Source organism: Gymnoscopelus braueri (assembly GCF_963280865.1).
Source record: "Gymnoscopelus braueri genome assembly, chromosome: 4".
Classification (NCBI taxonomy): domain Eukaryota; kingdom Metazoa; phylum Chordata; class Actinopteri; order Myctophiformes; family Myctophidae; genus Gymnoscopelus; species Gymnoscopelus braueri.
In genome coordinates this window covers 2,927,978-2,942,894 of record NC_137605.1, presented here as the reverse complement: position 1 = coordinate 2,942,894, position 14,917 = coordinate 2,927,978, and the positions used below count along the sequence as shown (strand labels likewise).

At 45.6% G+C, this 14,917-nt stretch overlaps 1 protein-coding gene across 1 annotated transcript; it reads left to right on the top strand.

Moving 5' to 3' along the window:
- Positions 1 to 271: 271 nt before the first annotated feature.
- On the top strand, positions 272 to 13,051 carry LOC308083382 (uncharacterized protein). The gene is made up of 2 exons (XM_080425698.1): positions 272 to 586; positions 7,215 to 13,051. Exons 1-2 carry the CDS (start codon positions 526 to 528, stop codon positions 12,149 to 12,151), a joined length of 4,998 nt encoding a protein of 1,665 aa, XP_080281824.1. The 5' UTR covers positions 272 to 525; the 3' UTR covers positions 12,152 to 13,051.
- The last annotated feature ends 1,866 nt before the right edge of the window (positions 13,052 to 14,917 follow it).

Below are 14,917 nucleotides of genomic sequence, written 5' to 3'. Positions count from 1 at the left end.
ATCTGTTCGGTTGTTTTGGGCAAGCGACATCCGGTGACGGCAGTCGCTCTGGTTCCTATTCACTACTCGGTGCTCGCGTTCGGTCTAGAGCCCGCCTACTGTATCCGGTAATTTCCACGTACACAATACATGGCAAGCACACTGGCCATTTCCGTATCCGCTCTAGACCGGATGCACAAACCGCAAAAAGACTCGGACCCCAGTGTTAGACAGCGCAGGCGCACACACACCGCCCACATACATGTATGTGTGTGTGTGTGTGTGAGTGTGACCATGCTAGCAGTGGTTAGCTCTTAGCCAACAAACAACGTTGTTGTTTATGTGGAGAAGATAATAACATTGGAAGGCTTTTCATCACTTCCATGACTAATAATGACGCCCTGACTGTAGACCAAATACAGTCAACCTAAGCTACGACACGGTCAGCCTAGCCGACGTGGCTAAAGTAACGTTAATTTAGAGTAAATGTAGCACGTCGGGGTTAGTGCTGTTTTTACTTTATGTCAAAGTAACGCCAAAGACACGATGGACGAAGACTCCGTGGTCGTTATGGAGGACGGAGGAGACGAAGATAACCCCGTTGACGGTGCGTATGGGACGTTAACAAGCAGACATTGATGCCATGTAGCAAAAAACACGCATTTATTGTTTTAATAAAAGCAGCAATGTGCTCCTACTTCCTTCTGTTGAGGAGCTGGGGTCGGTTAGCTTCTTCTAGCGTGCACATCCGGTCAAGAGGGCTTTCAGCCGGATACGGAAATGGTCCGTGTGCGTGCTCTCGTGTGTGCGTGTTGAACTGACCGGATACGGTTTGGGAGTGGGCGGGCTTTAGACCGGATGTCACTGGTTAGAAGTGGAATGGATACCAGGGGTTTCTACAGGTACTGCGGAAAAGATATAAAGGTTTTTTTTTTTTTCCCCCTTATCCACCCACTGTAACGTTACCAGATTACTATTGTTACGTTACAGATTACAATTTAAAACGCTTCATCTTCGTTCGTGTTGTTTTGGAACTCTGTGGAAAAATAATTAAAAAAAAAGTTCTTAACTTGTGAGTGAAAATTCAATTAGTCAGAAATGTTAATTGGGATGCACACTTAAAATTACACCCATGCTTGGCCTGTCAGCATGGCTGTTATTTTTATCATGTCTAGTGAAGTTAAATGCATTCAGAGTCAGACATTTGTCTTTTTGAAAAATAAAATATTAATCTTTCCGAGTTACATGATCTTTTGGTGTGAGAGTTAAGAGTTAAATATTTCACTTTGCTATATTTTATTCTTATTATATATATATATATATATATATATATATATATATATATATATATATATATATATATAGGGTAGCTCAGGAATAGTATTAGTGTTGCGAACATATTTTACTTTGATCTGTGCATCTGGAGGTCCCTGGAACAACATATTTTGAGATGGGGGGGGGGGGGGGGGGGTCCGCACAGCCAAATGCATATGATTTTGGGGTCCTTGACATGGAAAAGTAGCCTGGTTCGGGGTCTCACAACAACATACACCCTCGCCCAGGTGACCACAGCCGGGGGGGTTGATCAAGCCCCCGACTTACGTCCCAGTAGGGTTAGCTACTGGGACGTAAGCAACATACTGTTAGGATTTAGAAAACATTTTTAGATATGTATTTGGCCGCGAACCCCCATCTCAAAATGCTTTGTTCCAGGGACCGCCCAGAAGCAAAGATTTTAGTTACTAATGTTCGCTTTAAAAATATATATATATTCAAAGATTTGCACACATTTTCAAGATTGTTCAAAAATAGCAGATCTGCAAGTTCATAGCGCGGCACTCGGTGCCGCGCTATCTATGAGCTTGTAGATCTGCTATTGACTGTATGTGTATCTATATTTTCTTGGTCATTGCAAAGTGTGTCTTCTTGCCCTTCCTTCCTTTTTTGTTTTCCTTTTGTTTCTGTTTATTGTGTATTTTATTTATACTTTTCTAGTTTATGCAACATTATTTTAACACCTTTTTTATTGTCTTATTTTCTTAATGGTTCTGTAGGGTACAGGGTTGTCCATTCATTTCTCTGTGGAGAAGAAGTCTCCACTTCCCATGTGAGGTGTTTTCATGTCGAGGACCCCCTAAATGATTGTCTATGTATGGACCCCCACCCATCTGAAAATACTCTATATACCAGGGCAGATCTACAAGCTCTCAACGCGGCAACATTCTTCGCTAATGTGCGTTGCGTTGAGAGCATATAGATCTACAATTTTTGAATAGCCCCCCCCCCCCCCAAAAAGGCTTACTTTGACCCATTAAGACCGAGAACGCATCTGTGTCATTTTAAGATTTCTTTGGCTATAAAAAAAATAGCAGATCTACAAGCTCATGCGCTATGAGATTTTTTTAAATCGTGAAAATGTGTGCAAATCTTTAAATATATATTTAGAAAATGTTTCTTCTATATATCTATATGCTCTCAACGCATCGCTATTATAGAATGTTGCCGCGTTGAGAGCTTGTAGATCTGCTATTTATTTTTTAAATCGTGGAAAATACGTGCAAATCTTTGAATATATATATATTTTTTTCTCAAATCTGTGCTTCTGGGTGTCCTTGGAACACTATTTTGAGATGGGGGTCTGTGGACAAATACATATCATTTTGGGGGTCCTTGACATGGAAAGGTTTGAGAACCACTGATATTATAGCAACATACGTTTTTTCAAAAAAATCAGTATTTAGAGTTAGTATTTAGAAGACATTAGAATCCCCAACATGTATGTATAGGGTTGAAGTGGTTAATGTGTGTTGTGTGATAAATAATGATCAAAATCTAGTAAATAAATAGTAACTTAAGTTTTCAAATAATTGTAGTGGAGTAAAAGCACAACATTTGCATCTGAGATGTAGTGGAGTAGAAGTACAAGTATTGAAAATTGGAAATACTCCAGTAAAGTAAAAGTGCCTTTTTAAATTGTACTTAATTAGAGAGACCTGAAGCCGATTCTACATGTCTCCTAAATCTCAACAGTATTCTGAAAAAACGTATGTTTCTATATCAGTGGTGCTTAATCTTTTTCATGTCAAGGACCCCCAAAATTATATGTATTTGGTCGCGGACCCCCATCAAAATATTTTGTTCCAGGGACCCCCAGAAGCAAAGATTTGAGTTAAAAATGTTCGCTTTAAAAATATTTATATTCAAAGATTTTCACATATTTTCACGATTTTTCAAAAATAGCAGATCTACAAGCTCGTAGCGCGGCACTCGGTGCCGCGCTATGAGCTTGTATATCTGCTATTTTTGAATAGCCCAAAGTAAAATAAAAAAATAATGCTTTTTAGCTCAAATCTAAAAATGACACAGTTCCAGGTCTTAATGGGTTAAGTAAATGTACTTAGTTACTTTGCACCACTGGTGAAAACAGGGGTGAGAACACAGGCTGGTTGATAGAGAAGATAAAGTGAGGACCAAACTGTTCTCTAAACAATAAGTTATCAGCCTGCAGGCCGTGGTGACTGGACTCTAACGCTCTGAAGGTCAGATAAGACCAAGGGCAACAACAGAATAACAGACAGTAGAGTCTTCTTACCCAGCAGTGGATATGAGGAATGTTTCTTTCTTTCTTTCTTTCTTTCTTTCTTTCTTTCTTTCTTTCTTTCTGGTTTTCCATGATTATATTAATTTACTTTTCTTTTTCACTTTTGACATATTCCATAAATGAAAAGGAGCAGGAAGAAGATAGATCTTATTATTTATTCCTGCCCATACTTTAATCTACAATTAAAAGTCATCAAATAATAGCTGCTCTGTCCAATGGCTACCAACCGGTACATCACCATGATTCATCAAAATAGAAAGGAGGAGAAAAACTAAACAAAATGAGAGAACAAGGAAATGAAAATGAACCATCCAATTCATACTTTATCATTTTCCCCCTTTTAACCACTTTATTAAACTTAAACATTGTCCAACGTTGTTCATTCCACCACCGTTATAAGTTAAAAACAGAAATCTCTCATTTACAGAACTAGCAGCTGTTGTTGTAAGGAACGCTTTAATAATCTCACGTTCATCCACAGTTTCACCTGAGTGAGTGATCACACTAAAGCAGTGGTTCCCAACTTAACACATTCAATCCAGAAACGCATTCTGTGTCATTTTAGATTTGACCTAATAACCATTATTTTATACTTTGGCTGTGTTTGAAAAATCGTGAACATTTTCTCAAATCTTTGAAACATTTTTAACTTGAATCTTTGCTTCAGGCTGGTCCCTGGAACAATATATCGGCCAAATGTTCGCTTTAAAAAATATATATATATATATATTCAATGATTTGCACACATTTTCACGATTTTTTTCTAAAATAGCAGATCTACAAGCTCATAGCGCGGCACTCGGTGCCGCGCTATGAGCTTGTAGATCTGCTATTTTTGGATAGCCAAAGAAATCTAAAATGACAGAGATGCATCCGATGTCGTTGGTGTTGGTGTTATAGCCATGGGGGTGAATACTAGCAGTGAATCACCACCAGGGGGCAGTTCGCCATAAAATATAAAGGTGTTTCACTATGGAATGCCCATTTCCTACCTCCCTACCTCCCTTCCTACCAAACAAAAGAAGCTTAATACGTAAATGGAATACCCGAGTGGGTAACTAGATGACAGGCGTCCATAATATTGTCACGTATGGATTTTCTAAACCAGGGGTCTTCAACGTTTTCAGGCCAAGGACCCCCTAGCTGAGAGAGAGATGAAGCAGGGACCCCCTCCTCTATATTGTATAAAATTGTGTTTCAGATTTTTACAAAATTGTTCTCTTGGTCTGCTCTTTTTTCCCCTCTACGCCTCTTTGCCAAAAATAGCCGATCTACAAGCTCACAACGCCCCGCGCTGCGAGGCGTTGAGCTTGTAGATCGGCTATTTTTGGCTCAAGTTCTCCTCAGAAAAGGGATATTAGGGTTCAAGTGGTTAAGGTAAAAAAATAAAATAATCATAACACAAAGATTTGGCGGACCCCCTGTAGTAACTCTGAGGACCCCCCAGGGGTCCCGGACCCCCTGTTGAAGACCCCTGTTCTAAACCTCTTCTTCTTCATGTTTACTTCTTATTTCACATGACTATATTAACATCATGTCTTTGCTTTGTCTAAAACCAGAAATCAGACTCCTCCTCCATTCATTGCACTGACCCAAGCTTATATATTTGTAGCCTAGGCCATTGGTTCTCAAAGTGGGGTCCGGGGACCCCCAGGGGTCCTTGAGGGAGTTCCAGGGGGTCCCCAGCTAAGAGAAGGATAGTTAGGAACCAAATGGACCCTTATGGGTCTGTAACTCTGAGAGTGTACACTTGTGTCCATTTGTACACTCTCAGAGTTACATTAACATTGATTTTACAATATAAATTGGGGTCCCAGAGATAGAAATGGGGGTCCGTAGCCTAATGCATGTCAAACTGGGGGTCCTCTTGAAATTAAAATGGTTCAGAATCACTGGTAGCTAGCAGTGAAAAATCTTCTCTTACGAGGGTCCCTGGCATATCTTTTGAAATGGGGGTCCGCAGGCTAATAAGTGTCAATTTGAGGGTCCTTGACATGAAAAAGTTTGAGAACCACTGGCCTAGGCCAAAGACATTTTGTAATGTTCCTTTATTATTATATCTGTTGTACATGAGGGTAGATATTTTGTAAGGTGTGCCCTGGCATGAAAAAGGTTGTAAAACACTGCAGTAAGCACTTCTTTGTTCCTTGTATTTATTGTCTCATCATCATCATGCTGGAAGGTTGTCATCCTGGCCTGACCTGCTCAACCACAACCCGGGAACGCATCATCATTTTAGATGTCTTTGGGCTATTCAAAAATAGATATATAAGCTTATAGCGAGGCACCGAGTGCGGTGCTATGAGCTTGTAGATCTGCTTTTTTTTTTTTTTTTTTTCATCGTGGAAAATTCATGCAAATCTTTGAATATATAGTGTATATTTTTAAAGCGAACATCTGTAACTCAAATCTTTGCTTCTGGGGGGTCCCTGGAACAACATATTTTGAGATGGGGGTCCGCAGCCAAATACGTATCATTTTGGGGGTCCCTGACATGGAAAAGTTGGAGCACCACTGATATAGCAGCACACTGTTAGGATTTAGAAAACATTTTTAGATTTGTATTTGGCCGCGGACCCCCATCTCAAAATGCTTTGTTCCAGTGACCCCCCCCCCCCCAGAAGCAAAGATTTGAGTTACAAATGTTATATTCAAAATCAAAAGATTCAAAGATTTGCAAAAATGTTTCACGATTTTTCCAAAATAGCAGATCTACAAGCTCATAGCGCGGCACTTGGTGCAGCTTTGAGCTTGTAGATCGGCTACTTTTGCTACTTTTGTGTGACATAGAATGGCGAAGTAGGGCATTCATTTACGAAAAAAGTTAAAATACGGAGATAAGAGGTGTCTGCCTGACAGTATATACAACGTGTTCCTCTGGAGTGAGTGTGGAAATATAATGGCCCTCTACATCATCAAAGTTGCATCACCCCTGTTATAACACCTGGTCTACACAGGATTTGGTTGGATACCATATAAAACGTCTTTGCCTTTTCTTGATGAGAGAGAGAATTAGCAGTACTTCCTCAGTAGAATGACTGTGTGGCACCCGAAACATAATTATGAGAATATATGAAATAGACATTAATTTGTGCCTGGTCAGCAGTGGTGTAAAGTACATTTACTCAAGTACTGTACTTAAGTACAATTTTTTGAGGTATTTGTTTTACTTTACTGGAGTATTTCCAATTTTCAATACATTTACTTCTACTCCACTACATCTCAGAGGCCAATATTGTACTTTTACTCCACTACAATTATTTGAAAACTTTAGTTACTAGTTACTTTGCCGATATAAATGATTATATTATAGAACATACATTAACCACTTTAGCACAATTTTATACATAGGCTATTTGAAAATAGCAGATCTACAAGCTCAGAACGCATCGCGACGCGTTGTGAGCTTGTAGATCTGCTATTTTCAAACATTTGATTAGGCTACTTTTACTTCTGGTAGTTTAAGTATATTTTGATGCCAATACTTTTGTACTTTTACTCAAGTAACATTCTGAATACAGGCCTTTATATTGTGGTATTGATACTTTTACCTTAAGTACTTGTTCCACCACTGCTGGTCGGTTGTGTTGTTATTTGCAACAGGAGTAACTCTGACCTCCTTTCTATTCCCCAGGGGACGGGCCTGACCGCCTGTCCCAGGACGGTGGAGACGCCTCCAGAGACGAGTCGGCCTACGCCGAGAATCGCCGCCAGCCCGCCCGAGAAGACCCCCCCACAGTTCACCAAGACCCCCACCAACCACACCACCAACCACACCACCAACGAGACCCCCACCAACCAGACAACCAACAAGACCCCCCCCAACCAGACAACCAACAAGACCCCCAACAACTGGACGGTTCACATAATCCAGAAAACCGCGGTCCTCCCGAATCAAGTGACTTAAACGTGCCGGCCGGTCAGGCACGCAGCAGGAAGATGAAGAAATGCACCTACGAATGTCCAGACTGTGGTAAGATGTACGGACAGCTGGGATACCTGCTGAACCACCAGAGGGTTCACAGGCAGGCCTCCAAGTCGCTCGTGCTGGAGCTGGAGCAGCTGAAGAAGAAGTCCTTTCAGTGCGAGACGTGCGGACGGAGTTACTCCCGAGCCTCGGCCCTGGACGCCCACCGCCGGTGTCACGAGGGGAAGCTCATCAAGGGGAAATATAACAAGGGTGCGAGAGACGCCGCTCACACCGAAGAGTCTGTAGGAGACAATGTCCACACCGAAGGGCCCTCAGGAGACACGAGTGCAGGAGAGACTGTTTACATTGAGGGGCCCGCAGCAGGGGACAAGGGTGCAGGACACGCTGATCTCACTGAAGGGCCCGTAGAGGACAAGGGTGCAGGAGACACCGTCCACACCGAGGGGCTCCCCGTAGGGGACGGTGTTCTCACCGAACAGCCTGTAGGGGCCAAGAGTGTAGGAGACACTGTTCCTACTGAAGGGCCCAAAAGGGTCAAGGGTGCAGCGGACACTGTTCCTACGGAAGGGCCCGTAGGGGACAAGGGTACGGGACGTGCGGTTCACACTGACGGGGCAAACGAGAACAGTAAAAATCAGACGGGCGGCGCACCCACTGATAACTCTTTTACGTGCACTTGTGGAAAATCGTTCGCCGCCCTGTCCCGCCTGAAAACGCACCAGCGCTTTAGCCGCAACGTCCAGTGCACCCCGGAACAGCCCAAAGCAACGCCACCAAAGAAAGCCTTTCAGTGCACCGAGTGCAACAAGACCTTCGGCGGTCATATCGCCCTCATCAACCACCAGCGCTGGCACGCCAACCGCTCCGCTGACATTGGGACAAAGTTCCCGTGCGAGGAATGTGGAAAGGTCTTCATGACTCTGACCTTCTACTACAAGCACCAGCGCTTGGCCCACAGCGAAGAAACGGCGTCCAAGTCGTTCCTCAATCAAGTGTGCCAGCTGCAGAAGAAGGCCTTTGAATGTCAGGACTGTGGGCTGAAGTTTTCCAGGGCTTCGGCGTTTCAGTCCCATCAGCTCCATCACACCGATGTCTTCAAAGCCGACGACAAGGAGCCTCCTCTTCCGGCCCGTCCTGTGGCTCAGGATAAGCCCTCGCAGTGCAACAAGGAGGAGACGCCGCACGTGTCAGAACTCGTACACGACTCACGGGACACCTCGTACACCGTCACAAGTGTGTCACAAGACTCCTGCGAAATTGTCGACGTCGAAAGGGTGGAAGACATGGAGGAGGACGAGGAGGGTTACGAGACGGCGGATTTTCACGTGGAGGTGATCAGCGCGAGCGAATCCGAAGAGGAGGAGGACGCGCAAGACCTGAACCCTGATCTGGAGCTGCTGTGCGAATCCGACCAGGAGAACGCAGTCTCTGTCAGTACGTTCGTTTCGAAGCCGGGAGGAGTGGATCTGAACATTGTACAAATTGACTTTGAGGCGGATGATGACCGGGGGGAAAGGCCGGAATCAGACATGACAAAAGACGAGCGTAAAGCCACTCATCCGGACAGGTTCAGCTGTCCAGAGTGTCCCCGGTGGTTCTCTAGTCCTTCGTCGCTGCGCGTTCACAGACTGTGGCACGGCGTCCTGAAGAACAAACTGTCTCGACGTGACCCGGGGAAACCCAAAAGGATTTACACGTGCGACACGTGTGGCCACGAAACCTATAATCGCGTCACGCACTGCAATCACATTCAAAGGCACAAGTATCTCAAAGAAGCCGCTGGGCAGGAGAAAGACCTGAAGTGTGACGACTGTGGGAAGGATTTCTCCAGCGTGTCTGCGTGGATCTCTCATCAGATGCAGCATCATGCTAAAAGGAAAGCGTTCCCATGCCCGGACTGCGTGACCTCTTTCTCTCGCGCAACCGGCTTGTATAACCACCAGAAACACTGCCCCGGGAAAAACAACACGATCGAGGACGGTTCGGCGATTAAGAAAGAGTTCAATCCAACGAAAACTCTTCTCGGCCCAAAGATTTATCATTGTGAACAGTGTGGGAAGGGCTTCTGGTCCCTGGGAGCTTACTCCCACCACAAGCAAAGTCCAAACCAGTGTGCCGACCTGAGGCAAAGCAATGGTGTGAACGCTGTTAACGGACACTCGCGTTCTTCTCACGTCGCGGGGCGCAAGGTCGCGTGTCCCGTGTGCGGCAGGAAGTTCCGGCACAAGGGCATCATGAAGTCGCACATGCGCAAGCACGAGGACGGAGATCACAAATGTGAACTGTGCGGCCGCTCTTTCCGCCTCTTCTCCAGTATGCTCCGGCACCAGGTGGTGCACAGAACCCGGGTGCTGCCGCCCCCCATCAAGTCCTTCCAGCATCAGGTGGAACAGGTGCAAAAGAACACGTACAGCTGCCCCGACTGCGGGAAGCTGTTCTCCCGGGCCAAGGCCCTGCAGTTCCACATGAGGAGTCACGGTTACGAGACCAGCTATTCCCCGTCTTCCCCCAGGTCCGCCGTCACCCTGGAGGAGCTGCAGTGCCCGACGTGCCTCGCACATTTCAACAGGAAGTCCTCCTTACGGGCTCATCAGAAACTGTGCGTCAAAAGAGAACCGGACGCTCAAGCCGATAGCGGTACGACAGTGGCTGAAAATATGGTCACCGAAGTTAAAACGGAGCAACAGCAGACGTCGGACGACACGGAGAACGCAAGCTCGGCGAGATTGAAATACAAGTGTAAAGAGTGTCCGAGGAGCTTCTCGGTGTCGGGAGCGCTGAATTTCCACAAGAGGATCCATCGCCAAGGTCACAACTCCAAGGCCAAATCTAAACCGGCTCTGTCCGCTGTGTTCCAGAAATCGAAGCAAGGAGACCAAACCGTAGGCTCTTTCTTGTGCTCAGAATGTGGGAGACGATTCGCCACCAACTCTGCCCTCGGCACTCACAAGCGCTGGCACACGGACAAGAAATTTGCAGTTTCTCTAGTAAAAGGTGGCGAATGGAAATACGACACGAACCCGACGGCGAGCGAAGTACCTTATCGGTGTCAGAACTGTGGCAAGGGCTTTTTCTACCTGTGTGTTCTCCGGCGTCACCAGATCTTCTGCGCCCCGCCCCCGGGTCAAGCCAAAGCTGCCGAGACGCAGCCGGACAAGGCGGACAAGAGCGCGGAGGAGGGCGGCAGTGCAAAACTGCCGTGTCCGGAATGTAACAAAACCTTTTCACGCGGCTCGTCGCTAGCCGTGCATTACGAGAGCGAGCACTGCGGCACTTTGAAATCTGCAGATCCTCCTCCCAGAGAACCCTCACGGGTCACCTCAGCCGACCAGGCCCCAGAACAGCCCGATGCCACCCCCAGTGACTCTGAAGCCGCCCCGTCGATTGTACAAGGCAGAGTTCAGTGTCCTCTGTGTCTCATGACGTTTGCAAAGCTCAGAGGCTTGCGTGCCCACAAATGGCAGGCTCATTCCACGGGCTCAAAGAACAAGTCCAAATCTACCGTAGCTACCAGAGATAACTTGGCCACGAGCGGCCACAATGACGTCAAACAGACCCAAAGTGTTACCGTCGTCACGGACGACGCCGTCCCGGCAGTGAGCAAACGCAAACGAAGAAAGAGGAGGATCAACGCCAAGACCTGGGGGGCCTTCCCCTGCCCGCGCTGCGGCAAGAAATACAGCTCGCCCGGGGCCCTCTACAACCACAAGAAGGCCTGCCTCCAGCTTAAGCAGGAGCCCGACCAGGAGACGACTCCGTACCAGGAGCCGACACCGTACCAGGAGCCGACACCGTACCAGGAGCCGACACCGTACCCGGAGCCGACCCCAAAACAGGAGGTGACTCCGAAGCGGGTGCCCGCCCACAAGCAGGGGCCAAAGAGCCCGAAGCAGCGCCAGGAGCTGCCGGCGGTAAAGCAGGAGCCGCCGCGAGAGATTCAGCTCCCTGAGACGGCGGCGGTGCACGAGGTGCTCGTGTCGCCCGGCCGTCCGTCGGAGCATTCGGTCAAATACCTCTTTAAGTGCGGCAAGTGTGGCAAAGCCTTCCAGACGGAGGAGCAGCTGGCGGCCCATAAGGCCCAGGGACGGAGCCGGCCGTACTGCTGCGCTCTGTGCTGCCACGGCTACTGGACCGAGGTGCAGCTGCAGCAGCACCTGGTGTGGCACGACGAGGTCCGCCGCCGTCTGCCCATAGAGCTCCGTTACCGGCTCTACGGGCTCGCCTCCAGGCCTCCCAAGTCCCCGGGCGTCCCCTCGGCCGACAAGAAGGACGACCGCCCGGCGTCGCCCAGGCTGGGCTCGGCCGGTCGGCCGCAGATGACCAGCCACAAATGCCAGCATTGTGGGAAATCTTTCCTGTCGCCGACCGCGTTGGCCAAACACGAAGCTCAGCACGGCACCGGGGACGACGACGACGACACGTACACCTGCCCGTACTGCCCCAGGACCTTCAGCGACATCCAGGACCTAATCGATCACCACCAGAAATGTGTGGGCGAGGTCAGAGGGCAGCCCGCCAGCGCCCCTGTCGTCGCGGCGTCCGGACACGGCGGCCTTACCTGTCATGAATGTGGAGCGTCTTTCGGTCTAGAGACAGAGTTGCACCGGCACTACATGGAGCACGCTCGCGGATCATGTTAGACTAGGCTAGACTGAACACGACTGCAGAACGTGTTAGATTGTGGAGATTATGCGGTAGTCTTACTACCTCAGTATTAAGCTAAAAGAAAACATATATATATATATATGGACCTTAAGACTAATCAAACCATTTTGCTCTGAATATGTTCTTCTCTCTTAACAGAAATGCTGTATAAAATGCTCATCTAGTTTTCTTATTCTCAGGTTTTTCTTCACACTGGACTCATTGCTAGAATAATGTTCTATTATGTGTATAACGAGTGTATCGTTTCACGAGAGTTAATCTCTGTTGTAACAATACACAGGTATGGAAAGAAAGTTGCCTTTTCTGCGCATAATGTAGGCTCGTGTAGCCGGACGATAAGAGGTCTCTGACTACTGAACACGTCTGAGGAAATCTAAATTATTGAAAGGCTTTAGACGGCGGAGAAATTCCCTAACGAACCTTCACCCACAGTCCTGATATACCGTCATAATCTGAACGGCAGCCCTCAAGTGTTCGCATTGGTTCCGCAATGCTGTTATTTTCCCACATTTCCTTATCGTTTCCACACAGTTTTAGTCCATTCATTGCATTTAGATCAGTGGTTGTCAACCAGTGGTCCTCCTTGAGGGGGTACCAGGGGGTCCCCAGCAAAATGTGTTAACATAGCGTCACAATCATTTTATCCACTTAGCTTTGGGCCTAGGGGTGTGCCGATACACTAATCTCACGAAACGATACGATACGATATTGGGCTCACAACTTCGATACGATTTCGATACGATACGCACTTTTTTATTATGAAAATATATGGGGGAGAAAAAAAACAAATGCAAACAAATAATTATGTTTTTGCACGATTTTTTTTTTCCAAAACGATACATATCGTCACGAAAACGTATCGCGATATATCGCGGGACGATATATCGGCACACCCCTATGAATTGGGCCATTCAAAAATAGCAGATCTACAAGCTCATAGCGCGGCACCGAGTGCCGCGCTATGAGCTTGTAGATCTGCTATTTTTTGAAAAATCTTGAAAATGTGTGCACAGCCTTGAATATATATATTTTTTAAAGCAAACATTTTTTACTAAAAGCTTTGCTTCTGGGGGGGTAGCCTACCTGGCACAACATTTTCCAATGCGGGGGTCCGTGGCCAAATGTATATCGATTTAGGGGTCCTTGGCATGAAAAAGGTTGAAAACCACTGATTTAGATCTCTGATCGTCCAGCTACGTGAGACAACACATAACAGTGACTATCGTCTCCTCAGATTATTTACGTTAAATTTGTCCCATTTTGAGTCACTCAGTTTGTAAACTTATATTCAAGCGGCTCAATGTTGTTGATTTGAAAAAAACCCCAGAGAGCAACCAGTAAAGCATCAGATGACTCGTCTATTTAAATAGTTGGTTGTTGCATTTTCACACATATCAAACATACGTTTTATTTATAATTTATGTCTTGGAGTGGGCGACATGGACAAAATCAAATATCACTGTGTTTTGTTTTTTTCTTTCCAAAAGACTTTTAACCCATTTAGACTGGAGGCCGATCTTAAAAACGCCCTCTAAATCCTAACCTGTTTTCTGAAATAATCAAAATTTGTATTAAAAATATGTTTTTCTTTAAAGAAAAAATATGTTCCTATAGACTGTATATAGCAACAACTACACACAGAGGTGTTCCTATCTTGAAAGGCATAATAACGTATAGGTGTTCCATGTCTAAATGGGTGCTACAAGGTTACAAAAGCGTCACGAAGTTGTGTGTTGTGAGCTTGGAGATCGGCTATTTTCACAATTTTTTAATTCTTTTGAACATTTTTGAAAGTATTAAAATACAGCTCAAGTGATTAAAACCAGGAAAAGACTACACTTACAGTAGGCCCCATCACAGTATTACCCCTGAATCCCAGACAATATCTATTCTCATATCATGATGTCCATATAGTATCTATATATTTTTGCCCAACCCCACCTATGCCCATGTATTCAAAACGCAACATAAGTTGCAATTGAAAAGCCTCTTAATTTTTCATTATGGTACAAACTCCCTCTGAGCCGCAGAGGTTTGAATGAAGGTCTGTTGTACATAACAAGGAGGGGGAAAAAATCAATTTGTACAATTTAATCAACGTGAACCTGACATATTTTGTGAGATTATTGATTGCACCAATATTGGCCTGTTATGTAGATCGTTGCTGCATATATTGCTTATAACACCGTTGGGTTTCCATTGGGGAAATGATCTACCTACCACTGAACCTTGTGGCGTTTATTGATTTACAGCTTCCGTCTTTGTGTACGTAATTTACTTTTCAAAAATATTAACGTCGCCATTTTGTGCAAAGCATTAACTGCATCAGTTTTAGATTTTGGACGTTACGTTCACGTGGGCTAGCTGTTAGGTGTGTTGTATTGGCTTAGTAAAAAAAAAACTAGAATAAAGACACTGTTAAGTACTATTTAAATGTACGCACATCATTGTTTCCAAGCTAACCGTGCTCTGCACCTTGAAGCATACTGTATAGGTAGTAGATTTTGCAATGAAGGAACAATTGGACAAAAGTGCTTAAAGATTAAATTGAAATTGATGTGTATGAATCATTGCGTTGTGTGTGTGTGTGTGTGTCGTATCTTGGCAAGGGTTTTGGGGGCCCTAAACAAAAAGTCTGGGGCCTACACCAGGGGTCTTCAACGTTTTTCAGCCCAAGGACCCCTTAGCTGAGAGAGAGATGAAGCAGGGACCCCTCCACTACATATTGTATAACATTGTGT

Excerpts from the sequence above, each read along its gene's own strand:
- LOC308083382 (XM_080425698.1), top strand. The coding sequence starts at position 526 with ATGGACGAAGACTCCGTGGTCGTTATGGAGGACGGAGGAGACGAAGAT. Across the intron at positions 587-7,214 it reads CGAAGATAACCCCGTTGACG|GGGACGGGCCTGACCGCCTG; the intron begins GTGCGTATGGGA and ends TCTATTCCCCAG.